A 25,708-nucleotide genomic window follows, 5' to 3' on the forward strand; every position below is an offset into this window, starting at 1 on the left:
TCACCTCCACTACCAACCCTTAAATGAAGGCTGGGAAGGGGTGGATCCTGGCATTGCATGCACCTGAGCTCCCCTGGGTTGGCCCTGCCTTTCCACCAGGTGCTCAGTCACTGCATCAAGCTGTGACTTAGCATTTCCACTATGAGCACCTCAGGACCCCAGGTCTGGCTGAACCCGGGACCTGAGCTAAAAGCATTTGCTCTCTCTTCCAGAAGCTATTCAGCCCTCTGCAAAGGAATGCACGACATCTTCATAAATTTCAGCACTGTCCAGAGGGCAGCGGGATCAGAGCGAGTGCCCTGACCACGAATCCATCAACCTCTTCACAAAAGAATCAATTTTTATGTGCTTGTAGCTGTGGGGGGATTACTGTTGACCCGGTGGAACCATAAATAGAAGCAGTGCTGGCAAAGGCCGTGTGTTCACCCAGCTGCTTTCTCTCTTCCCACCCCTGTCTTTGCAAGGTGACCGCTTGCATTGTAGCAGCATGGAGCAAAACCCTGACTGCACGCTGGGTGTTGTTTGGTTGGAGGCAGAGCTCCACCTCTTGCCTGGGGAGCACAACCTGGCCATGCTTGGGTGGGCAGCAGCATGGCACAGTGCATGGCATCACTGCGCCCTGCAACATCTTCCTGACGCTCACTTAACAAATCCTTATGGCTGTGCTTTTTCCTCCGTGCACCCACAGGAGCCACGCTCCTGGGTCAAGCTGTGCTGTTATGCACAGAGGATCAAGCAAAGCACGTGTTTCTGCAAGGGGTGAGCTCATAGCTGAAGCCCCTGCACTGTTGTAGGCACCAGCATCATCCAGTTCCGCTCAAAGGGAAAATCCTCCATCCCATAGGCTATGGGGAGGGTCCTGTTGTGCTGTTCCCATTTCCTCCCATATGGGGAGATGCTTCCACTTCCCACCAAAACATCCACAGCACTGCAATGGATCCCACAGGAGCAGGGCAAGGTGCAAATGTGTAAATGTAAAAGAAAAACCAGATTTCCCAGCCCCGTCTCCTGCTCTGACACCCCGCTCTCTGCAAGCCTCATAAAATCTAGGTCACTTCTGAGGGATTATTTTGCAAAAGTGGAAAATCATCTCGACAGCTTCCAACTACCCCACTTGGGCAGGTTTCTGGAATAGAGAGCTGTGGGATGACTGTTTGTCTTTATAATCTACTGAAGTGAAATCAAAGCTGAGCCCTGAATAAAATGCCCTGAATGATGATCCACGCACTCCCACTGCACAGCCATCGAGGTCTCACCCAGGCCAGCAGTGTCAGAACGGATGAATCAAATCCTTTAAATGGGATGCCTTGTCTCATCCATGCTCCTCATTTAAGCCACATGTGAGGTATTTCCTGCTCAGCTGACAGAACTCAGAGGAGAGCCGGTCCCATCCAGGGAATGCTGATGCTCTGCTTGAGATACAGGAAGGAGAAATGTCTGCATCATCCCCAGCAGGCCCAGCACCATCCCACTGCCACACAGCCCCACCACACTGATGGTTTCCTTTCCCACTTCATAAGGGAAAGCACCTGCCCGCTGCTATTTGCTCACTGTCTTGCTGCAGGCAGGTTTCGTTCTTAATGAAATTGTTCAAATCGGCTCTGAGTAGCAGCAGCAACTTGCTTTTCCAACAAACTTGCTTTTCCCGGAGCCCTTATGGGATGGCAGTTGGTGAAGGCCCACCTTGCCCCCAGCAATGCTTCCCCCAATAGTGTGGGGCATGAGTGAGCCCTCCTGTTGCTGTCCCATTGGGTCCCATGGTCATGAGGTGACACCAGGGAGGAGATGACAGCCCTGATCCACTTTGCTAAGATGCCAACTTTTTTTTTGCTATATTTAAACAGCTCTGAAAGCACTTTCAACCTCAACAGCCCCATTCCTCTGTAAAGGTACTTCTGAACCACGCTGCACTGCGTCAGAGTAATTAAAAGTGAGACTGAAATCTTCCCAGGGAATTCAGAACACAGCTAAGGCTGCAGGTCTAACAGACCTATGTGCCCCAATTCCAGCTTCCCCCATAAAACATTCTGCAGCCTCACTGTGCCTCAGTTTCCCCACATATACCCTAAAGGACAGCAACACATCACTGTCCCCAGCCTGCAGCCCTGGGCAGGGGTTGGGCTCCAATCAAGGGATCCCTGCAAAGGGATCAATGTCGGTCCCACAAGGAGCAGCTGAGACAGTTAGCAGCATCCAGCCCTCTTTTCATTAATTTCTCTTGAATAATTAAACCCTGGGATGTTAATACTTTCTGCTTGAAAACTCAAATTGCAGTGTTTGTAATTACTGTTTTATTGGAACATTAAAAATTAAAGGGCATCTCAAGGTTGTTGGTATGGCACAGGATCCTCCTCCCCTCCCCGTGATGTCCTGCGTGCTCCCAGCCCTCCCTTCCCTGCTGCTTTATCCCATCACAAGCAGAGATGCTGGGGCTCAGGATTTGCGAGCATCTCCAGCCCTGCAGAAATGGGGACGTGTCAGCATGAGGACATCCTGATGGGGACGATGGCTTCCAGCATCACTCAGCGATGTTCTGGGAAGGCAAACAGCCACGAAGCCCGAACAGGAGGTGTGCTGTGGCTCTGGGTGGGGAGGAAGAGCCACTCAGTGGTATTTGCAGCTCAGCCCCACTGCCCCCCCAGCCCTGCTGTGTGTCCCCTCAGCAGCAGTTTGTGCCACGTTTCTGCCCTCAGTTCATCGTTCTGCGCAATTTGCAGTGCTGAGAACCAGAGACATCCCTTGGCTCTGCTCCCCACCAGCCCACGCTCTTACAGGTTGGGATGCTCGGTTCCCCAGTTTGGGGTTTGTGCCCCCCAAGGAGCCTGTTTGAAGGACACAGCAGGACTCAGCATCCCTACATCCCACCAGTCCCACGCCGCAGGGCTCACACACGGTCCTCATCATAGGGACAGCCCCATGGGATGGTCCCACACAGTCCCCCACCGGTTCCCATGGCAGCGGGCTCTCCACTGGCTCACCAATTACCATGGCAACAAGGCTTCCCCCTCCCCATCCACAGCACTGGGGGGTTCACAGGGGTTCCCATAGCAGCTTCCCCTGATGGAGAACATCCCCCCCAACTCCCCCAGCAGCAAACAGCGCAACTCCTGCATCTGGCCGAGCGGTTGGATGTGGGCACGAACCTGCTGCCCACACAGGGGCTGGATGCTCTCCTAACCCATCAGGACACAGCACCAATCTTCCCTCCTGCTGCCACCCCCTCACACCCCTCCCCAACGCCTTCCTGCTGCTGACAGGTGTGCGGATACTCAGCTCTCTCTCCACGCCGTGTTGTACAGCATCTCTCTGCTCGGAGAAGATTTGTAAAAATGATGCATGATGGGTGGATGCAGATGAATTTTATTCTACTGTCCTGCCGAGGATTCTGAGCCAGTCACCAAAAGGGGAATACCAGCATCACTGGACCCCTTGAGATCTTATTCTCCCATTCAGCAGCACTTATACCAGACCTCCCTTGATGCCAGCCCTGGGGGGAGATGCTGGAGCACAGTGTGTGCTCACCCAGGGCAGCACCTTTCTCTCCTGGGCTGCCACAGCCAAAGCAGCGGTGATATTAGGGCCATGGGGGCTGTGATCCCCACCCCCCACCCATCCCCCACCATGGATGGGATCGGACCCTGCAATGGGACCTCAAATCCTATGGGGCTGTGCTTGTGCTCAGGCTGCACAGCTCCGTGCCCTCGGATTTCATGATGAAGTTAAGATAGTGAGGCTGTTGCTTGGGGTGGAAAGATGATTAACAGCCATCATCCCAATTAAGAGTTTCTAATTGGGATTAATTTGAGAAGTTAATTAAGCGTGGAAATCTCTTGCCTCCCAGATCTCTCTTACCAACCTGTTGCTCCCCAGCCCTCACACCACTGGGAGGGCACGGGGCACTTCAGGTGAGGACATCACTGCTGGGCTTGTCCATTAGCACTGCTTTTGGTGGCTGTGTATGTAGAAATGATGCCCCAATGGCAATCAGGCACCGCTCCCTCCACCCCGTGCCCAGCAAGAAGCCTGCAGCTCTTCCTATTACTTTCCTCAACATCTCATGAAAATTAATTCCTGCAATTAATGGATTAAATCAACAACCCCCCATGCTCGGTGAGGCTGAGCCAGATGCACTGTGGCAAAGAGCGTGGACATCACCTTCAGGAGGAAACAAGGACATGGGATGGGAAGTCAGGAGCAGATCAGATAGGTGAGAGCTGCAGTGCAACGCTCTGCAAAGCAGAACCCCAACTGACTGCACCTCCATGCAAGCTGCAAAGCCCCTACTTGCTTCTTAGAGATGCTGTTGGATGCCTTGAATCCTCAGATGAAAGGAACTAAATTAGGGCAGATTGCAGTTTCCTGCTTTCTGGCTTGTATTTACAGAAATTCTGAGAGATCTGGTCACTCCCTTTCCAAATAGGAGCTGAAAATAAGGACCTCCCTTTAATTTTTCCCCTTTCCAGAGGATTTGGTCCCACGGCTGGGGACACTCCATCCCCCACATAGGTGCTGGGGCAGAAGTTGCACCCTCAGCAGTTCTGCTCCGTTTTGCCCGTGGATCATTGGTATTTCTTTGCTTTCCTGGGAAATGGCATTGAATAGGCCCCTATCTCTCCTGAGAAAATATTGATCCAGAGTTTTAATGGCTTTCCATTAACGAGCCACAATGGGTGTCATTGGGAAGGATGGCTCCACCTGATAAGAAAGGGAACACTCAGCTTTAAAAAGGGGTTTTCGCCCCCTCCACAAATTCTGCCAGAAAAGAAAATGAACAAGAAAATGAAAAAGAAAGAAAGGGAAAAAAAAAAAAAAAGCCATGGGTTTCACTGCTCTTTTCACTCAGTCGCTCTGAGGACAGATGTTCAATTTGTTAACTTCCCCCAGGGCTCCGCTTTGCCGAAGGGATGAGGCAAGGAGAAAGGAGATCCAATGCACTGGTGTATTTCGGGAAGTCTTTCTAAAGGGGGGAAAAACATCATAAGAAAGGCCTCCCAAAAAGAAAAAAAAAGGCACGACATGGGGGAGACAGGACTCAATTAAAGCAAGACCTTGAAATACACGAGCCAGCAGTGCAGAGCGAGGGTCCATTAGGCATCACTGTCAGGCGGCGTGCCGTGCTTAACGGAGCTGCGTGGCAGCTGAATCCATCACCTGGGGAAATAAACAACGCTGCTTACATCTTCAGCAGCTCCTTGATCTAGCGATAAACCCGTAAGGGGAAATAAATGGGCTTCTCTTCCCCGGACTGTCCACATCGGGATGCAATTTGCCGTTTCACCTGGCTGCTGATAAGCGGGGGATTGGGAGGGAAAAGCTGCTTAACGATTTCCTAATAAAGCCCCTGATAAATGGAGCGGCCCTATTCCCTCCATCCTGGGGTGACTGACAGCCCAGACGGCTGTTCCATGCAGCTGGGCATTGGTAGAACGTGCTGCTGGGCCAACAGTGGTACGCTGCTTGGGGACACCTCATCCCAAAAATTGTCCTTGGCACCCACTTTGGCAAAAACATGGGCAATTTGGGCAAAACCCAAAACTCCTCTCGAAGCCCAGTAGCCCACTGTATGAGGGAGAGGTGCCTGCAGCTTGCAGCTGGGGGGAAATAAGGTAAATCACTGCACCCCAAAGCCACCCTGCTGCCCCCACGCTGCATTTAGGGTGAGCAGACCCATCCCAGGAGCCAGGGCCGCTCTGCCATCTCCCCATGGCTTTTCCAATTGTCTGATTTTATTCTCAGTCCTGACAGTTTTTCTTTCCACCCCCCCCCCCCCACCTGCCCCTCCCTGCTGGGGATTTATTCTTCATAATTAGCTGTGGTAATTAGAATCTCTTTCACATGGCAGCGCTTCAGCTTCCCTTTGCATCTCTTCCACGCTCCTATGTGATAAAACATAAAATTAATGTCTGTGTCATGCTCAGGTCTCCCATTCGGATGGAAAGAAGTGCTGCCCAGGCTGCTGGATAACCCAGAGCACTGCTGTAACCATCACCCGAATGGGGACCCCTGGATCACACCAGCTCCCCAACATGTTGCTATTTATGGTGACAGCAACCAAAGTGAGTGAGCCAGCTCCTAATTTAGCTTGTAGAGAACAGCCCTGACAGCGGTAATAGGGGCTGATGGCACCTGGCTGCTGGGAGGTGAAGGCTGGGTTAAAGCATCCCAGCAGAACCTGCAGCTGATGCACTGTAGTTGCTGCCTGGAGAGCTGTCTGGAGTCAGCTATGGGGTCCTGCTCTTGGGATAAAGCAGGTTTTGTTTGGTCTTTGTGGCACTGGGGGCTGAATGACTGGGAGTGTGTTCCTTGCCATGTCCCCAGTGCCCGGCCTGTGCTGCCCCAGCCCTGCAGTAGTGTGGGCAAGCTGCTGCTTTGGCACCAAGAAATCAGAATCATTAAATCTTTGCGGTTGGAAAGACCAATAACATCATCCAGTCCAACCCCAACCCCTCCCCACCGTGCCCAGTGACCACATCCCTCAGTGCCACATCTCCGTGCTCCTGGAACACCTGCAGGGATGGTGACCTCCCTGGTGCCAATGCACTACCGGATGAAAAGCGCCAGGGAAAGGCACAAAGGATTGGTGTTCATCTCTGCGAAGAGAGGCTTCCACAGCTTTTATTTACACACACGCCTGCTGCAAGACACACAAATTACTTAATCAATCCTTTCCCTTGTCGGCGTCACCGACTGTTTGGAGGCTGCCTGCACGACGTTGCACTGAAGGTGACAAATGACTCCTGGATAACAGCACTGGCTCTGAGCTGGGGGACAGCAAGAGCAGCCTGGTGCCAAAATGGGGCTCCATTCATCCTGCTGAACCCTTGCTCTGTCACCCGGAGCCAGGTGGGGACAGTGTTCCCAGGTGACACCATCAGGCCGGGATGAGGGGTTATTCCATGCATGGTACAAGTGCCCACTCTGCAGCTCACAGCTGTGCAGCCCACTCCATGAGAACCTCCCAAACCCAACCAGCCCGCTCACCACAGGTGCCACTAAGCCAAGAAAGGAAACGCAAGCAGCACCAAACACTTCTCTAAAAGGAGATGAATGAGCTTAAAGAGAATCTAAAGAAGTGAAGCTGCTGCACGGAGCTCTTGGCGTTGAGCTCACCTTCTCTCGCAGCCGATTGGGAAGGCAGGGGCTGCAGTGCTGGGGGGATGCAGGCACAGTGTTGCTGCTGCAGCTGCTCTGCCTTACAGCTGCCCCCACCTTCACTCCAAGCCAGTAACATGCCAGCTGCTGCATCACCTCCTCCTGCCTCAAACAAGGAGCAGCACTGTGCCACCACCTACACAATGGTACACAGCACCCTGCGCAACCCTGAGCCCAGCATCCCTCTGGAGCCCCACGCAGAACTGCTCAGCCCCAGCCTTGTGCTGCAGGCTGAGCCCCTGCTGCTTGCACCCATTGCAGCCACTGCCCTCAGGTTTTGCCCTCCCCGGCCAAGAAGGTGCCCCCCAGCACAGCCCAATAACTCCTCACAAGAAGGGCTGGGTGTTTTTTGTTTCCCTTTAATTCACCACTCATTCTGGGAAAGAGGGGGGGGGGGGGGTGGGGGGGTGGGAAAAGTAGGGGGATAGAAAATAAATAAATAAAACAACCTCGGATGCTTCAAGAGAATGAAAACCCTGAAACTGCAGTCTGCTGGTGGCTCATCCCATGGATGGAAGAAGGGAAGGGCGATCCCCTCCAGCTTCCTCTCCCCGCCACCCCCATCCCAGCGCCAACGCGGTCCAGGTGGGTTCGGATGCGGACAGATGATGCGCCTCAAGAGGAAAATGGAACCGACCGTCGGGACGTGGCTTTTTGCAGCCCGACACCCCCGGCTCGGCACGCATCCCGTCCTGCCTCCCCAGCTATTGCACGAGCTTTGAGATAAAGCCACCGGCGGCGCACGGTGCGTCACCGCCTCGGGGCACGAGTCACAAGCAGTCCCTGCACAGAGCCACCTGGCCCTCGCGGTAGTCGCGGCAGGGGCAGAGGCGCCGGTACTTGGTGTTGTGCCCCGCGCAGCTGAAGAGCAGCGGCTCCTTCTGGAGGTAGCACTCGTGAACGTTCTCTGCCACTGCCGGGTAGAGATGGTTCATCTCGTACTCGGTGCTGTCGCAGGTGATGCTGAGCCTGGGAAGGAAAAGAAAGGTGGGGAGGCTGCTGTTCCAGGGCGGGGAGGCTGTCAGGTTCTTCACTAAAGGTGATGCTCAACCTGCCTTTCCGTGAGCGTTCCCAGTGATAAGCCTTGGGTTGGACCTTTGCTGGGTACAGGATCCATGAGTGCTTGGCACCCTTTGACTCCATGTCAAACCCTAAACCCCATGCAATCAACCCAAGCCTTGAGTGGACCACGGACATCTTCACTAAAAACATTATATCCTGCCCAGACAGAGGTCTGCCTGCTCTACACACACTTCCACAAGCAGATGCCATCCCCTGGAAGTGCACCCAACCTCAGTGAATGTCCCAATGTCCCCTGGATCAGCAAAATGGGGACACACACACACAAAAACCCCAGGAGAAGCAAGAGCTGCCCCTGCTCTATGCCTCCATGGCCCCCCCAGCCCATCCACGGCTGCTCCGGCTCCAGGGATGGGGGGCACAAAGGGAACACGAGCCCTGGCCCTAATTCATCCTATAAAGCTGTCACCAGGGCTCCAATCGCCTGCCTAGCTGGCATGACGAAAATGGTAATGTTGGCATCTTAATTGTCCACAGAGCTGCCAGGAGCCTGGTGGCAGATTTATACTCTATTAAAACTTCACCGCTGTGTGTTCAAAATGCAGTTTTCAGAGAGAAAGATGTAAAAAAGACAGAAAGGGAGAGAGCAGGCGGGAGGTGAAGAGAAGCGGGGTGGGAGCGGGACAGCAGCAAATGCCAATGCCATCACTGCTTGTGGAAGCACAGAGCTGCTGGAGCAAGCATGGGGCTGCCGTGGGTGCAAGGGGCTTTTGGGGACAAAGGACACGAGGACAAGAAGAGCTGGGGACACAGGATCAATAGCTGGGGACACAGGATGGGGGACCCCCTCCAGCAGCCCCCCCGAGGTGTCACCGCCCCACTGAGGACACTCACTGCAGGAACACCTCCTTCTTGTTGAGGAACCTGAAGAAGGTGGGCTCGCACACCAGCCCACGCCGGCGGCACGTCTCGGTGCAGGCATGCTGCCCCTCTGATAGCCACACCTGCAGGGAGTCTGCTGGCGGCCAGGCGCGGGGGTCCCGGCGGGCGCTGGGGGACCACACCAGGTGGGTGGCGTTGGGAGACAGGGCCAGAGGGCTCGGAGGGCTTTGCATAGCGGGGCTCTGGGCCTTGGCAGGAGGTGGAGGGGATGGCATGGTGCAGAAATCCTGGAAGGGAAGGGAATAGGTCAGTGCTCGAAGGGGAAGGGCGATGCGTAGGGGTGGGGCTCAGCAGGACTCAGCATCCCTGGCGGGGACACCTCACAGGCCCAGCCTTTCCTCCCCAGCATTCCTCCCATTCCTCCCCCAGCATAACAGGGACGGTGCCCAACCTGGTGCTGAATGTAGGCGTGGATCCGCTCCAGCATCCCCTCGCAGGTGTACTCGTAAGGCAGGTAAGGGTCCACCTGTGCAGGGGAAGAGCACAGGACTGAAGCAAGAAGCAGGCAAAGCCCTGCCCTGCTCCAGCTCTGGCAGCAGCACCTCGAGGCACCAAAGCCCATGGCGTGTTTCCCATCGCATCACCACTGCCCGTTCCTCAGCACCCAAAACACAAAGCCAGGGATGGGATGCATTTCCCATTATCAGTGTGTTTCCCATCGCTGGCCAAGTGGGTGATGCTCCTGCCCTTCATCCACCATCGGGCAGAGCAAAGGCATTCTGCTCCTGAAAGAGTTCATCTCCCTTCCCTAAAAATAGCAAGAACCATGTGAGGGCACTGCAGGGATCGGACCCCTGTGGGGCTGGGAACTCAGCATGGTATTCCTCATTCCTCTTTGGAAGAAAATGAGGACTGCAAGAGCTCTGCAAGCAAAAAACAGGTTTAAGAGAAAGAGGGTGAAGGATTAAATGGGGTTCAACTCACCTCAATAGGTTCAAATGAAGTCACCTTGCTCCACACCCCAGTTTCCCAAGAAAGCCATTTCTGGGGGCATTTGCCCATCCCCCTGAAGGTGCTGGTGGCCAACACAGGGCTGTGGGGACCATGGAGCAAATGTGTTCCCCGCAGCCCCACGTTCCTACCTGCTATTTATGCAGAGCCAGCAGCACTTCAACAACCAGTGTATTTATAGCATGGGTTATGAAACACTGCTGGTCCTCACCCGCTCTTCCACATCACACCTCCCTCCTGAGAGCTGCCCTTGTGTCCTGGTGTCAAAATCAACTCCTCCAAAGCATTCCCAAACCCCCCAGCATCCCCAACCCCCGTAGCATCACCAAACCCCCCCAGCATCCCCAACTCCACGGCATCACCAAACCCTGCAGCATCACCATCCCCACACCTCCCCTCATTTTCTATCCCCTGTGGGACAGGCTGGGCAGGTTCTGGAGGCCTCCTTCCCCTCTGCATCTCTGCAGAGCTTTATGAAAAGGATGGATGATAAGTAAAAAATACCCCAGATAGTTCATCCAGAAAACACTGCTGCTTCTATTTTCTGCACCTCCAAAATAGCTGTCTCCTTTGAAGTACCTGTCAGAGCCAAGCTCCAAAGGCTCAGCCTGCCAACAAGTTCCCTCTAAGCATCTCTCCACCATAAATATCCCACCTGAGATCTCAGCAAGGCTGGAAATCGCAGCTGCTCTGTCTCATTACAGGTGTGCAGTGTAATTGGTGCTGACACCGTGACAGGCACTGATGCTGCTCAGTTAACCAGGGCCAGGTCTTGCAGCTTTGGGGCTGCAGTGCTCAGCCTTTCACCCCTGCACTCACAACAGCAGTGCCGAGGAGCTTTGCACAGGGTGATGCTCTGCTATTTTCTTGCAAAGGGATTTTGCATCCCTCTCCTGCATGCAAAGAGTGGGGAAGGCAATGCAAAACACACAGGTGCTTTGGGTTGTTTTTTCTTACAGACCCCATTGGGTATCCCAGAGCTGCCTCCCTTGTTCCAAAGGAAAAGGAAGAAAAAAAAATCCCAAAGTAATGAGCAGAAAAATAATGCAATTGTCAGCTGCCCCCCGGCAGCAGGCTGGGAGCACTTGAACCAGCTATTTTCGCTGTGATGTTTAATATGCCACTCTTTCAAGCATAGGCTGAAATGTATAATTTTCCATTATATTCCTGTATGTTTGACTTTAATATAATGATGCCTTCTCCCTTCGCTACACCAGAATATTGCATCTGTTAAATGGCTTGTGCTGGGACAAATGGAAAGAGCTGAAGGCTGAGAAATGGCTGTGCCTGAAAACCTCTCTGCCCCTCTCACCCCAACCTCTGGCAAAGAGCTGCAATTCATCACTGGCACAACAGCAGGGGGTGGCATTCCACCCTCCTGAAAGTGCTCAGCTGAGATTTGCCTTAAGGTGCAAAGTCAAAGGTGCATGGTTGGTGACTTTTGAGTGATGTGATGAAAAGGGGAAAAGGAACAATGGGAGAGGAAAAGGGGAAAAGGGAGAGGAAAAGAGGGGAGAGGAAATGAGAAAAAGGAAAAGGGGAAAAGGGAAAAAGAGGAGAGGAAAAGAGAAAAAGGGAAAAAAAAGAAAAATAGGGGAGGAAAGGAAAAGGGGACAAGGGGAAAAAGGGAAAAGGAGTAAAGGGGAATAGGGAAAAAAAGGAAAAGGGGAAAAGAGGAGAGAAAAAGAGGAAAAGAGAAAATGGAAAAGGGAAAGGGAAATTGAAAAGGAAGGAAAGAAAGGAAAAGGAAAAGAGTAAAACCAGTTTCAGGTCAGTTTTTAATTCCCAGCGTTTCCCAGCAAGGAGAAAAATGTGTTGTTTCAGGTCAGGCAATCTGTTTGGTTCGGTGAGGCAAGGGGAAATGCATCATTTCAGATAGAAGTTTCCCTAGCAGGGCATTTCCAAACAAAGACACGCAGATGGGAAACAAAAACACATTATTTCATTTCACTAATGGTGAAATGCAATGTTTGGAGCGAAAGAAATAAATGGATGGTGATTATTCCGAAGGAGAGATTTGCCAAACAGTCTGAAAACACAACGCCCTGTTTTTTCTACAGGAAAAAAGGAGGCAGAAAACAGTTCCTCCCACCTGGCTGAGCACTGAGCTGCCCGTTCCCAACACCCATCAGCTGTTCTCATTTCCTGCCGCAACCAACAGTATTTTAAAGATACCGAGGGATTCCCAAAGCCAAAGCCAATAATGGGGCTTTTAAAGCTGTAAGGTTGGTCAACTTTTAGTCTTAATTGCTTTGACAGCATCTCTAATACAGATACCTATGTTAGAAACAAACAGGCAGTTGCTGACACTTGCTCCGCTTGCTCCCTGCTCTGCTTGCAGAGGATATATAGACCACCTTTAAAAAAGCAAAGGGCAGAGGGGAGTGGTGGGCTTATCCCACTGCACCTCTTGGTGCATGAGAATATCTCCCTGCAGAGCTGCTGCAGCACGCTGCTCTGGGTTGTATTCATTTGGGATGAATTTAGGCTTGCACATCCTGGCAGCCCTAACAGAGGCATGGCAAGCAGCAAAGCAATGGGGATCCCCCAAAACAAGGGGTCTGGGGGGCTTCCCTGCTCTATGGAGACATCATTCAAGAGACCACGAAGCCATATTTCCAATGTAGGTGCCACACTGCAATGCAAAATGCCCACAAAACCCCACAGCCAGGCAACCCCAGGCTGGTGCCACATTCTCTGTGCTGCTGCCTCATCCCTGCTCCCCCCCTTCCTCTCAGCGACGTAGGAGATGTTAATTAAGGAAAGGAGGAAGGATGTGTTGTGTCTGCACCACAACTGCATTTGTATGAGCAGCTGACGTGGGAACGGGGAGAAATCCGGAGATGGAGCTGATCAGCCTGCGGCACAACTTCCTCACAACCCTTCTTTATTTTTGTTACCTTTCCTTTTTCAACAGCGGAGATCACGGCTGGGCACCTGCATGACCTCATCCACACTGACTCCACATTTCCTCACTGCACAGCTGCTCGGTGACATGCTCACCCCAACATCACCCCAAAACCTGCACACACGGTGAGGGCACGGCTCACCCCAAGCGCAGCAAAGCGGAGATGAGAGCTGTTCTCTCGGCATGGCACAGAGGCTCATTTTGGGGAGCCCTTCTCACCTGGGTCCTCAGGATTGTTTTGATAGCAGCTTCGAACTCCTCGGAGTTATTGTAGTCGACAGTCCACACGTGTGGCTTCCCAATGAAGTCCTCGGCGTACGGATGCTGGGAGGACACCTAGAACAGAGCACAGCTGCAGCCTCCGGCTGTGAAACTCCTGCTCTTCTCCCAGCTCCACCCCCAGCCCCATAATTCAGGTAACCACAACCTGAACCAGGCAAACCACCCGAAATGGCAAAGCTCTGTGGAAGTACCACATCACAGCTCCAGAAACGACAGCAAATCCATCGCTGCTGAAGGCACAGAAAGGTTGGTCACCAGAAAAGGCAGTGCTGGAAGCTGCATCACTCCAGTGCTGTGTCAGTGCCCCACCACCCACCTCTCACTGGGCAGTTTGGGGGGAAATCACTCCTTTTTGGCAAACCAAATGCTGCTTTTCCACCTTCACACTGCTAAAAGGCAGCTAGAGCCCTGAGGGCAGGAGGAGAGAGGATGCTGAGCTGTCTTGGAAGGCACTGCAAAGCAGGAGAACCTGCTAGGAGCAGAGCCATGCATGCTTTTTTTTTTTGTCCCACTTGCTCTCCCTTCCCATTCGTAGCCAGCAGTGAGCATCTCCTCCCAGCCTCCGCATGAACACCCCAGGGCACTCCAGAACCTTGGGAGCCATTGGGGACAGCGTGGCACAGCCCAGCAGAGCTCAGGGAGTGAGAACTGTGCCGCATTATCCACTTCATTAATAATAAAAGAGGCAATTTTCTCAACCCTTTAACTTTTAAAGAGTTCCTGCTTCACTTAGATTGAATTCCCAGCAATGGGCAAGCCTGGGAGGGGTGTCATACTCCTGCAGCACCGCTGAGGTCCCCATATCCTCCTCATTTTACAAAAATACAATGGGCTGAGGGGGCTCAGGCACCAGCAGAACACCAGCCTCTAATCTACATTCCTATTTCAGGGATGTGCATGGATCAGCACAGCGGGAAGGGAACGAGCACTGGATTCTGGGGGGCAGGGGGTCTGTGAGCATCGCTGCACCACTCTCCCCTCTGCAACCCACAGCAGAGCCCCTTCCATCCAACAGATGCCTGTTGGGATGATACATTCACATGTCGGGATTTGGAGAAAATCTCTCCAGAGATCTCAGTTGGGTGCTTTTCCCCCCCACCGAGCACTTGCCTCTCTGGAGGTGGGCTTCCCACGGAAGAACTCATGGTTGAGGGAGCTGTGGGGGGGGTTGAAGCGCGCCTGCAGGAACACACAGCCATTGGCGATGGCCTCCAGTGGGGCCGGACCCTCGTAGGGGAACCCAAAGCCGATGAAGAGCTGTGGGGAGCAAACAGAGGCTGGTGATATGGAGCTGCAAACCCATCAGTCCCCATTTGGAGCCCCATAGGAGAGGCTCCAAATCACCCACGAGCATCCCCCAAGCCTTATAGGAAAGGATCCCATTGACCCAACAGCATCCCCTGCGCTGCTCTGTGCAGCAAGCCGCTACAGCAGCTCCATGCAGCTCAACATCCCATAACTTAAATGTGCCCAGAAGCTACTCCACATCAGAGGGATGCTTTGCAACTCACAGCCCAGTGAGGCGCTCACAGCTGTGGAAGCTGCAATGCTCACCCATAGCCACCAGCATCACACCCACCCTGCACAGAGAAGCTCCCATGCCCCCATAAGGAGGGGAGCAGCCCACCTTCGCCTTCCTCAGCAGCTGCTGGAACTCATGCTGTGGCAGCAACCCGTGGTTCTTGACAAAGGCTGGCACCTCCGGCGGCCGCTGCGTCTCGTAGTACACAGTGCCATGGATCTCCATGTACTTGTTGAGGATGGACAGGAATTTCTCCTTGCCCTGAAGAAGGAATGAGTGCCCCGATGCCAGCATTAGGGCTACAGACTGCTGGATTGCAGCACACCGAGGGCAGGGGGTTTGCAAAGCCAGGGCTCGTTAACAGCCCCACATCCCACCTAACAAGTCCCTAAGATGCTCTTACTTGGGTTTAATCCTCCCGTCTGTTTTATTACCTGGAAAATCAAGGGGGTTATCATTTTTCTTCTTTGGAGGCTTTTGCTCTCCAAAGCAGCCTTCCATTTTAACAATTTCTCTATTGCTCTTTTCTTTTTTTATTATTTTGCTTGGAAAAACACAAAGGGGCAGTGCTTTGGATGCTGTATTTTCAGTTTATTCTGGCCCCTAAAGAGCAGACTGGGAGGAAAGGAGGAGGTATAAATGAGGAACTTGGGAGAGCTGCACACGCTGCCTTAACGCCTCTCTGAGCACTGCATTTCTGCACTCAGCCACGTATCCCAGACTTCTCTATGGCTATCAGCCAGATCTGCATACAGAGCAAAGAAGCCAAGCAGCTCTCTCTGGTCAAGTAGAACTGCAGGGTGCCATTGTGGCCATGGGTATGGTAACACCCAACTGGGCAGTGTTCTGATAGTGATTCCCTCATGCAAAAGACTTGGAAGATGACAATAAAACACTGCTGAGCATTGCTGGCGGGGAGAACCAACCCTCAGAGAAACCCCAGTGCACAGCATGGGGAAACAGGTGTAATTCATGACTTCTGGCTAAAAGGGGCAAATGTTTGCAACGCTAAGGCAAGCGAATGTTCGTTTTAACCTCCTGAGTACCTCCCCAAATTGAGCTAACCAAAATGGAGTGCATCCTGGCCTGCACATCTGGCAAGCAGAGCACAGGCAGGGAGGGCAGGTCCTGTTCCCTGGGGGTGCTGAGGCCCCAAGAGGCAAACACGAGGTTTTAATGCAAAGGGTGCAGCACCATACCTGCAGCTGGAGTGTCACCATGGAGCACCAAGGGGAAAAAAAAAAAGAGAGAAGAAAGAGTTAGCTGTTTTCTCTTATGCTCTGGAATGGCAATGTATGGATGAGAATGGGAGAAGCCCACTATGAATGGGACCAGGACATGCTGGGAGCCCCGGCACCCACAGTCGCTCACCTTCCAGATGCTGGCCTCCTTCCCGTACACCACTGCCATGCTGCTCACTTTGTTGGATTTGATGCGCTGCCGCTCGGTCTGGTTGAGCTCCTCCGACACGAAGCCCATGAAGGAATTGTCTGGGGTGTGCGCTGCGGACACCAAGAACAGATGGACACAGCTGGGACCGCGGCTCCAGAGCTCGGAGGAGAAGCGATGTGAAACATCAGCAAAGTGCCTGAGCCCCCGTGATGGCCCCGCTGCGTCCCTACGGCAGTGCTTACGGAACATGGTCATGAACTGGGAGGGGTGCAGGTTCCAGTAGCCCCAGTTGGTGCGGAAGCCGCGCAGCGTGGCGTATTCCTCATGGTTGTAGGCTGGCTCCGTCCCAAAGGTATCGATGACACGAACACGGCACCTGGGAGAGGAGACAGAACCCCATCACGTCCCCGTGCCCTAAATGAGCAGTTTCCCATTGCTGGGCTTTCGTCCCCCTGGTGGTTTCCACAACAACGCATCTCCTGAAGACTTGCTAATGCTTTTCCCGATATCCCAGGACTGCTGAGGCAGGCATTACCAGCATGAGAGCAAGGAGAAAAGGGGAACATCAAACCAGAGAGGGAAAAAAAAAAAAAAACCAACAAGCTGAACGCGAGAGCAAATGCATTTATAATAAAAGCAATAACATTGCCTGTCATTTTTCTCTCTAATAAAATTGTGCAGGATAGTGGAAGAGATGGGAGAAAACATAATAAATAGCAGGACTATCAGCACTAAATTAAATCGCATATTTTCCTGGCTGCTGATATACCAGGGGATGCTGACATTTGTCACGGTGCTGAAGGAGCCGGCGCCAGGGTTCTGCCTCTTGCAGGCATCAAAGGCTCCCACTGCCACAGTAGGGTGGCAACCTCTGCTCACCTGTTGTCCTTTGAGGTCATCGAGATCTGCCTTTGCTTGCTAATTAAGGAAAATGAGAGCATGAGAAAGAAGCGGCGTTCTCACCTATATTTCTTAAAGGAGAGCCCCATGTGCTGCTTCATCTGCTGGAGGCCGTGGTAGTCGGTGTAGATCAGGTCAAAAGGCAAAGGGTTCGTCAAGGGGCAGTTTCCCCGGCCTGGAGGCACCCCTAAGTTGCTGGAGGGAAGCAGGAGGCACCGATCAGCTCTGAAGAACGTGTGCCCACATCCCTGATGGGTGCCTCGGAGGGGTCATCCGGCAGCCCCATGGCATCCGTGTTGTCTTTGTGCCTTGGAGACACAGGGACAGCCTTGCCCCAAATATCTGCCCGCAGGCAGAGCTCCCAGATGGGCTGGGGTTCCTCCTCTGGTGCTTGGGGGGCACTGAGAACAGCTCTCCGTCCCATCTGCCCATGGATGTTGAGCATTTTTACTCATATTTCTGACTTTGTTCCAGAGAAGCTGTGGATGCCCCATCCCAGGTTGGATGGGGCCATGGGCAGCCTGACCTGGTGCTTGATGTAGTGTTTGGCAGCCCTGTCCACAGCACAAGGGTTGGATGATCTTTGAGGTCCCTTCCAACCCAAGCCATTTTGTGTTTCTATGATGCTTCTGTGATTTTGCCCCATCAATGACATAACCTAATAAAGCCAGGACAGTCAGACTGGGGGCCTCATTCATTGCCTTTGCCTAGGATTCTCAGTCAGCCCCTTCAAATAACCCTTCTCAGCCCCTTTTCTCTTCTGCAGCGGATAAAATGCATTATGAAAAACCAGATAAACCGGATTGACCACAATCTCTTTATCAAGATCATCAGTTACCTCGCCCCAACGCGCAGTGTGATTAATCTGGCTTGATGCACGGCTGGTAAACCAGCAGCATGCCTCCTTCCCTTTTCAATTACCTCTGTGAACTGATGGATCGCTCTCCCCAAAGCTGTTCCATTAAGTGTACTACTGATGTCAGCCTGACAGCCCATCTGCTTGTCTGGACCACATTTCCTCCTTCTCAGGAAAGAAAAAATGTGACACCTTCCAACTCCAGCAGGTTTCTCAAAAATCCTTGCTACATGTACTTGTGATTTCAGCTCAGCAGTTTGCTCAGAAATACAAATGGTCCATCCCTCAGTTCCAATATTCCTGCTAGATTTCGATTTTCCTTCTAGATGTGAACTCCTCAATTATTTCACCAGAACAGCATAGAGAACCCAAGTTGTTGGCCCCACGATGTTGGGCAACCTGTTCACTGGAACAGGTTGCCCAAGGAGGTCATGGATGTCCCATGCCTCAGGCATTCAAGGACAGGCTGGATGTGGCTCTGGGCAGCCTGGGCTGCTGGTTGGTGACCCTGCACACAGCAGGGGGTTGGAACCAGATGATCATTGTGGTCCTTTTCAACGCAGGTCATCCTATGTTGGCCCCAAGATGCTGGCCCCATTTGGTGTGGGTAGGCTCTACCCACCTATCCTTGTAGGTATTTCCTCATTTCTTAGGAATAAAGGACTGGGGTTGGTGCAATGGGAAATCCATCCTCCAGCCCCATCCCAGCCTGGGACCAGCAGACCAGGGTGATCTCAAACCCCCAGGAGTGACCCTGACTCCAGAACAAGGCATCATGGCACCACACCATGGAACTGACAACACTGACCAAAGCCAGGGTGAGCACAGATTTTCAATTTAAGGCAAAGAGCTGTGACTGCAGCTGGTTCAGTGCTCCTGTCACAAGGAATATCAGCACCAGCTCCGGGCAGAGCGGCCGGGTCAGCCGCAGGGGAAACAAGCTGCAGTTTTATCACTTTTATGGGCAATTTTACATGACATAGCAGATTGAGAAGATGGCAGGAATAGAAAGGCTCTCACCTCTGAGAACTACCTCAATGAGATAAACAGGACAGCGAGGAGACCCAGCCCTCTGGGGGACAGAGGTGGCTGCTCCCAATGGTAGCAAGTGGGAGAGAGGATTTTTTAAGCCACTGAAGATGCCCAGAATGTTACAGAGAGACAACAACGAACTCCACATTTGCTCACATACACTCCGTTTTTTTTCCTCAGGCACCAGCAATGTGCTCAGCACCACCACCTGCCAGCTCTCCCCAGCTTGCAGCATCCCTCGTGCTCCCAGCATCAAGTCAGTGTTTTTCCAGCAAAGCTTCTCTCTGTCCTGTTTACTTATCATTCCTAAACACTTTCTAACCACTGATTTTTTAATATTCTAATCATGCAAATCCGGTTTGCAGCTCCTGGGCGGTGGGATTTTTTCCCCTTTCCTCCTTATTTAAACATCCTTTATTCGAGCTTTCATCATTTGCCAGTTAAGCCAACTAATTTTCTCCTAAGCCCAATTTCACTCATGGTTGGAGTGAGATTTCCATGATTTTCCCCACACCGTGTCCTATTAACGACACTTGAAATTACGCAAATAGAACCGACGAGCACAAATGCTTCTTTCTCAGTGAGCATTTCTGAGAAATGCTCGACCCCAGAACTACACCTGGAGGAAACCCCCCCGCTGGGACCTGCCTGCAGTGCTGCCCACATCCCATCCCCACAGCTCAGCTCCGCTCCCCCCACTCAGCTCCCCCCGGTGCTGGCAGATGCGAGCCCAGCTCCTCTCTGCCAGCTGCCTCCACCAGCTGTGCCCACTCCAGAATAAATCTAGAGCAGCTTCTTGTCCTGCTATTTTCCCCTTGTAAATGCTTGAATCAACCAAGGGGACGCGTTCCCTTCCTGAGCGTGGGGCAGGCTCTCTGAATTCAGATGATTGCAGGCTTATCTTTACATCCCATTGACCTATTTTCAAATTAACCCAAACTTTTCTTCCAGGATGGGAAGCTTGTGCCTGGGGAGGTTCAGGTTGGGTATTAGGAAACATTTCTTCTCTGAAAAAGTGGTGATGCATTGGCACAGGCTGCCCATGGCGCTGGGGGAATCATCATCTTTGGATGTGTTCAAGAACCATGGAGATGTGGCACTGGGGGATGTGGTCAGTGGGCACAGTGGGGTTGGACTGGTAGTTGGACTGGATGACATTCTTGGTCTTTCCAACCTTAATGACTCCATGATTCAAAATTCAACAATACCCAGCTAAATCCCGCAGTGGTTAATAAGGTTATCATAACCTCTCCATGATTAAAGCAGAATTTTCTGCTTTATGGCACCAAAGCCAGCCAGTGAGTCCTCATTTGGCTACAAAATAAACATATTTCACGAAGGAGTGCAATTTAACAGCTCAGTAATTCGTGCTAATTTATGCACCTTCCTCTCCTACAGGATGAAGACCTCAGAGGTGGTGGAAATCCCTCCCCATCGCTCCTCACCCTCAGTCCCACTCCTTGCCTGGCACATCTCCGAGCTACCCCTTGTTGCTGCTGGAATTAAAGGGGGTTAACTGGAGTCGACTGAAGTTAACTGGAATTGACTGGACTTGACTTCCTGGATGGGAGAGACTGGAGGGAGCCAGGAAGGGATCCGGGCAGAGCTGAGCCCCAGAGATACACTGAGGGTGCAATGCCAAGCTAAATGAACCACAAGAATAACCTGCATTTAGAAACATGCTGCCAATGAGAATGGCTCTTTCTGGTTGGAAATTCAGCAACGAACGAAGAACATTCCTAGGAAAGATGAAGAACTGCCTGGGATGGGGAGCAGCAGGAGCTCTGGTGCTGTCAGTACCTGGGCAGAGCTCACTGCCTCTTGCCACCCCAGTTCAACCACAGTACCCACAACCAGGGCTACTGCTGGCCATCTGTGTGATGCCAGCACTGCATCTGCCAACTGCAGAGGGATGGTGATGCCTGCAGCCCGGGCTCCGCACTGGCTTTCATGCGAACAGATGCAAGACAGAAAGATGGCTTTTATCTGCCAGAAAATAATTAGAAATGCCTTCAGCTGGACACCGCGTTTCCATTCGAATGGCCCTTTTTGCAGCCTGAGTACACCTCAGCGGCGGTGGAAAGCGCAGGAAAATAGCAGCTCTAATTATGTGTATGGCAGGCAGCGAGATGGGAGCCGCAGCTTCGGCTGTGGGATGTGGTTCTGGGGCTGAGCAAAGCCTCGTGCCATGCTGTGCCCCATGTGGGATGCCCCTCACCTGCACCCCAGGGCTGGCAGCACGGAACGAGCACATGCCTAGAATTAAGTGCCTTGCCAAGGCCCATATTATGAGCCCAGGACTTGACACCAGAGCAATTAAGCTCCGAGAACACTTCGTAAAGCACTGACCTCACGAGGCATCAAATCCCGTTTTCTTCGACTTTCTGTCCTGCCTTATGAGCAGTTAATTTCAAGGGGGCAATTTCAAAAGTACCTTTCAGCGCCTCCGAGATCGATGCTCCCCATCACTCCCATTCTCCTCCCCAGCAATCCCTACATGCAGCCGGCGATGCTGACATGATGACAGCCACCATCATCGCATCCCATCACCAGCTGCATTTAGGATGGGGAGGGAACCCACCGTGCCATGTCTGCAGGGGGGGCTGGGAGGCAGAGGCTCAGCTCCCTGCACCCATAGACTCACAGTGCAGTGGTGCAGCCCGGTGCTGCTGCTCTCCTCATTGGGAGCCAGGGCGCAGCCGTGTTCCAGCACAGCTAACAAGTGCCCAGCAACTCCTCATGCCCATTACTGGGTAATCCCACGTGTTGCCTCTTGCCTCACACTAGGAAGCAGCTAACAAATTCACAGAAGAGGACAAACACCTGCACGTTGTTCAGCAGCTCTGGTAAGTCACAGCAATGTCATTCACAGGTCTCAAATGAGTGGCTAAAAGCTGAAGAAGGAGATGTTGTGTGTCCGTAATTCAGCTCTTTGGGAAGGGCTGAGCTACGGGATCTGCCCAACCAGGACAGACAGACAGAGAGTGCAACAGGAACAGAGGGGTTTAGGGATGTGATGGGGACATGCAGCATACTGCCCATCGGGGAGGGGAGCAATGCACTGGACTGGGACAGTGCATCCACCTTCAACCCCAGCCCTCCAACTGCTGCCTTCCTGCACAGGGACTTCCTCCTGCCTGCCTGATCCCCAACACTACAGGCCCAATCCTGACCACTGCCTCCAAGCACTGCTGCATTGCAATCAATACGCACACTAATAATGAACAGCTGCTCGTAGGTAACTATTGGCTGAAGCACGCGCACGCAAACCTTTTAGCAATCCCTTGCCAATGATCAATACGTGTATAAAAATCAGCTCAGAAATGCAAAGAGACAAACCAGGAGAGAGGTTATTTCATGCTGAATAATTCACGGGTACCGATGCAAGGCCGTGCTGGGCAGGAGCTTTACAGCTCTGAGCCACAAAGCGAGCAGGGGTTACCAAAGAGAAATGCACAAAATGCAGAATCAACATTTCACGTTTATGGAGCAGAGCATCTCCAAACCAGACTGCTGGCTGCAGGCTGAGCTGCTGATTGCATCCCAGGCTCTCTGCACACCCGCAGCATCGAAGCCCCCGTTGGGCTTTGGCTAAGCATACGAGATTAATGGTAGCACAGCTCGTTATTAACCACGCTTGTTCAGCTAAGTCTCCTGCTTGCTCCTGTGGTGAAAGGGCTTATCTCTGCTCTGCTCTGAGCCACACTGCCCCACAGCAGGGATGTTTCTGAAAGGTCAGCAATAAAGAGATGGACGCACCAACTCTGCTCAGCACCCCACAAAGGGACCCCTGCATCCACCAGAGGGACAGGACTTCCTCCAGACCCAGACAGGACCAGGAGCCCCATCCCAGGGCAATGCAGGGGCTCCTTCCCCTCATTAAACCACCACCATGAGGCTCTCCATCAGAAAACACAAACTAGAAGCACACAGCAGCAAGGACACCCTGCCAGCCATTAACTTCCCCCTGTCCTCGAGCACAGGGACATTATTCAGTGTGTCAGTCCAACCCAGCAGGGGGCACAGCATGGGGATGGCTGCAATGCATTCCTGCGCCTTTCTGAGAAGCTGCACGAGGACCAGGATTATAATTTTTTTAGTTAATTAGTCGGGAGCTAATTCTGTTCATTAATTCTGAATGCTGCAGGGGCTGGGTTGGATTTTTTCATTGTGTTTTTTTTTTTCTTTCTCTCCAAGATCTGTTTATTTTTCTCACTCCCTTTCCAGCACGGCTCATTATGCAGCAGAGCTGGCTTAAGCATCACCCAAAATCTTGGCGGCCCACAGGGCAACACAGGGCTGTTCTCCATTCACAACCCACCCTCTCCAGCATTTTCACTGGCACTTGCCCTGCAGCTCACATCCCCGGCAGCAGCTGAGGAGAGCTTTGTGATGCCATTGGCACCACCAGCCCGGCCAGAACTCAGCATGCAGCAGAGGCCAGGTGTCTCGTACACAGTTGGCATCTCCTTTTTACCTTTTCTGCTGAATACTGTTCTCTCTTGAAGGCCACACAAGTGCTTTGAGTGGCTGGGTGCAGCCATCTACTTGCACTTGCTCTGCATCTCCATATGGCACACTGCAGAAATGTCCCAGCAATGGCCAATTCCCACCCAGGTCACACTGCAGCCACCACCCTGCAAGGGATGGGTGTTATTTCTGGCAGCCTTACTCAGCCACCGAGCAGGAAGGGTGGGAAGGGAGGAAGGAAGGAAAGAGCACAGCCACTGCTCACACAACACCGGGGGAGAGATGGGGGCTGAGCACCCTCTATGGCACTGACCCATAGGACAGCTGAGTCATGGGGCCATGTGTTCCTGCAGAGAGCATCACTGGGGAGCAGGGGACAGAGGGGACACGGGGGATGCTGTGTGCTGCCAGCAATGCACCAGTAATGCTCAGATGCACCACGACTACAGGGCAAAGCCTTGTCCTAACAACCTGCACCATCTCTTGGTTTCATAGAATCCTAGGGTTGGAAGGGACCCACGGCACCAACCTCTGCAGCTCCTTCAGTGAGACTGTCACCTTCAGGCTGTGTCCCAGCAGGAAAAGGGCAGCCAGGATGTCGGCCCACTGCACCATCTCTCCCAGGGGCCCCCCCTTCAGCACCCGTGGGCTGAAGACGTCCCCTGACTCCTCGGTCAGGAAGCCGATGTGAATCAAGATCTGCAGAGAGAAGGACAACAAGCTGCTGACAGCCAAAAATGACTGCTGGTCCCTTTCCACTTCTGCAGGCTGAAATTACTCAGGGAAACCACTCGGGTGTAAGGACAAGTGGTCTGTGTCCAATTAGCAAAGATCCAATATTCAGTGTCTGGCTCTATCTTCAGACATGGTCCATTTTCCCCTGCACACTGTGGTCTGTCCATGGATGCAGAGCATACCTTCCTGTAGAAAGGGGCCTAGAGGGCAGCAGGAAAATGCCTCCAGCATCTGAAAGGAGGAGACATGCCACCCCATGCCCCACTCACTGCTGGTGCCAACCCAGGGATGGACACCTCCTGCTGATCAGGACCCGGCTTCAAAGTCCAGCCCAGCTCCCAGCTGTGTCCTGATCCACAGCCATGACCACCCCACTGATAACACAGCCCAGACCCCACAGATCTGCTGCTCCCATTTCCCCATGTCCTCATCCCCACATCAACCCCGCCATGCAAATGGCTCCTACGTGTTTTTGGTCCCCCTGCCGTCCCTTCAGCTTCTGCTCGAGGCGTCGGGCTGCCCGCAGCCACTGCTGGGCCAGGTGCCGGATCCTCTTCTTCATGAAGCTGAGTGACTCCTTGCCAGTGCCCACCAGCTCCAGCAATGGGGCCAGGTCGCTGCGGAAAGCTGCCTGCAGAATGGAGCACTGCTGATTGCTATCAGGCATCACGGAATCACATAACCATGAGATACCCCACGTTGGAAGGCACCCATGAGGAGCACTGAGTCCAATACAGTGACCACCCAAAACTCAACCCTAAGTCTGAGAGCGGTGTCCAATGCTTCCAAAGCTCCAGCAGCTCAGGGAAATGCCTGCTGCCCTGGGGAGCTGCTCCATGCCCACCACCCTCTAGTGCAGAAACTTCTCTTAACATCCAATCTGAGCACTTGTAATAAAATTGCAATTAGGGTCCGTTAGAAAGGGGTGGTTTCACTTGGATGTTCTCCAAACTGGTGCCTCTTTGTGGCATCCCAGGTGGGAGAGCACCTGCATGTGGCATCAAGATGGGTGCTGGGGAGTCTGCTGGCACCACTGCCTCAGGGGCACCACTGTCACAGCCCCGACCCCATTGTTATCCCATGGACCCTACCTGGACACGGGGCAGCGGTGGAGGGGACGGTGCGGCCGTCTGGTTCCTCCAGGGTAGGGGAGGGCAGAACCACTCAACTTCACTGAGGTAGATGAGGAAGGAGCACTCGGTGCCATCCACGCCAAAAAATGCATAGCAGGGGTCTGAAGTCCACCTGGCCCTCATCCACTGCAAAGGGATGAAGGAACACAAATGGGGCTCATCCACAATCCCAGCTCACACATCCAGAGCTGTCCCTGAGGTGGTTCCAGGTGCAGAACAGCCGCTGATTGCAGCCCCCATTCATCAGCCCCCGACCAGCTTGTAGTTAATTCCACAAATCTACTCGGAGACAGCTCGCTGTGCCTGCTATGTAAAATGCACCAATCACCCAGACAGGAGATCGAATTATAGCCTTCGACAATTAAATTACATTCCAAATTAACTCCAATTGTGGATAGAAAGGATGCCCAGCA

The 25,708-nt window shown here is 52.8% G+C and overlaps 1 protein-coding gene and 1 long non-coding RNA gene across 4 annotated transcripts in view; both read right to left on the bottom strand.

Moving 5' to 3' along the window:
• Positions 1 to 2,290: 2,290 nt before the first annotated feature.
• On the bottom strand, positions 2,291 to 5,724 carry LOC149915359 (uncharacterized). Its single transcript, XR_016459062.1, has 3 exons — positions 5,621 to 5,724; positions 5,049 to 5,151; positions 2,291 to 4,957 (listed from the first exon to the last, which is right to left on the bottom strand). It is a non-coding gene; the product is annotated as an uncharacterized LOC149915359 (long non-coding RNA).
• A 1,818-nt stretch (positions 5,725 to 7,542) lies between these two features.
• Positions 7,543 to 25,708, bottom strand: part of MGAT5B (alpha-1,6-mannosylglycoprotein 6-beta-N-acetylglucosaminyltransferase B) — a 48,718-nt gene continuing 30,552 nt past the window's right edge. For 2 of the 3 annotated variants that reach the window (XM_090121915.1, XM_090121914.1), the window contains 12 exons: positions 25,254 to 25,421; positions 24,629 to 24,793; positions 23,957 to 24,126; positions 17,133 to 17,264; positions 16,412 to 16,545; positions 16,149 to 16,279; positions 14,883 to 15,038; positions 14,366 to 14,512; positions 13,193 to 13,309; positions 9,506 to 9,580; positions 9,067 to 9,341; positions 7,543 to 8,121 (listed from right to left, as the gene is read on the bottom strand). In XM_090121915.1, the coding sequence (XP_089978041.1) occupies positions 7,923 to 8,121; positions 9,067 to 9,341; positions 9,506 to 9,580; positions 13,193 to 13,309; positions 14,366 to 14,512; positions 14,883 to 15,038; positions 16,149 to 16,279; positions 16,412 to 16,545; positions 17,133 to 17,264; positions 23,957 to 24,126; positions 24,629 to 24,793; positions 25,254 to 25,421 (1,869 nt within the window). In that variant the 3' untranslated portion in view covers positions 7,543 to 7,922. Of the gene's footprint in view, positions 8,122 to 9,066; positions 9,342 to 9,505; positions 9,581 to 13,192; positions 13,310 to 14,365; positions 14,513 to 14,882; positions 15,039 to 15,976; positions 15,983 to 16,148; positions 16,280 to 16,411; positions 16,546 to 17,132; positions 17,265 to 23,956; positions 24,127 to 24,628; positions 24,794 to 25,253; positions 25,422 to 25,708 lie in introns of all 3 variants that reach the window. The other variant, XM_090121917.1, reaches the window with a different exon arrangement.

The sequence above is a fragment of the Phasianus colchicus genome, chromosome 20 (assembly GCF_987193195.1).
Source record: "Phasianus colchicus chromosome 20, bPhaCol1.hap1.1, whole genome shotgun sequence".
NCBI classification, from domain to species: Eukaryota; Metazoa; Chordata; class Aves; order Galliformes; family Phasianidae; genus Phasianus; species Phasianus colchicus.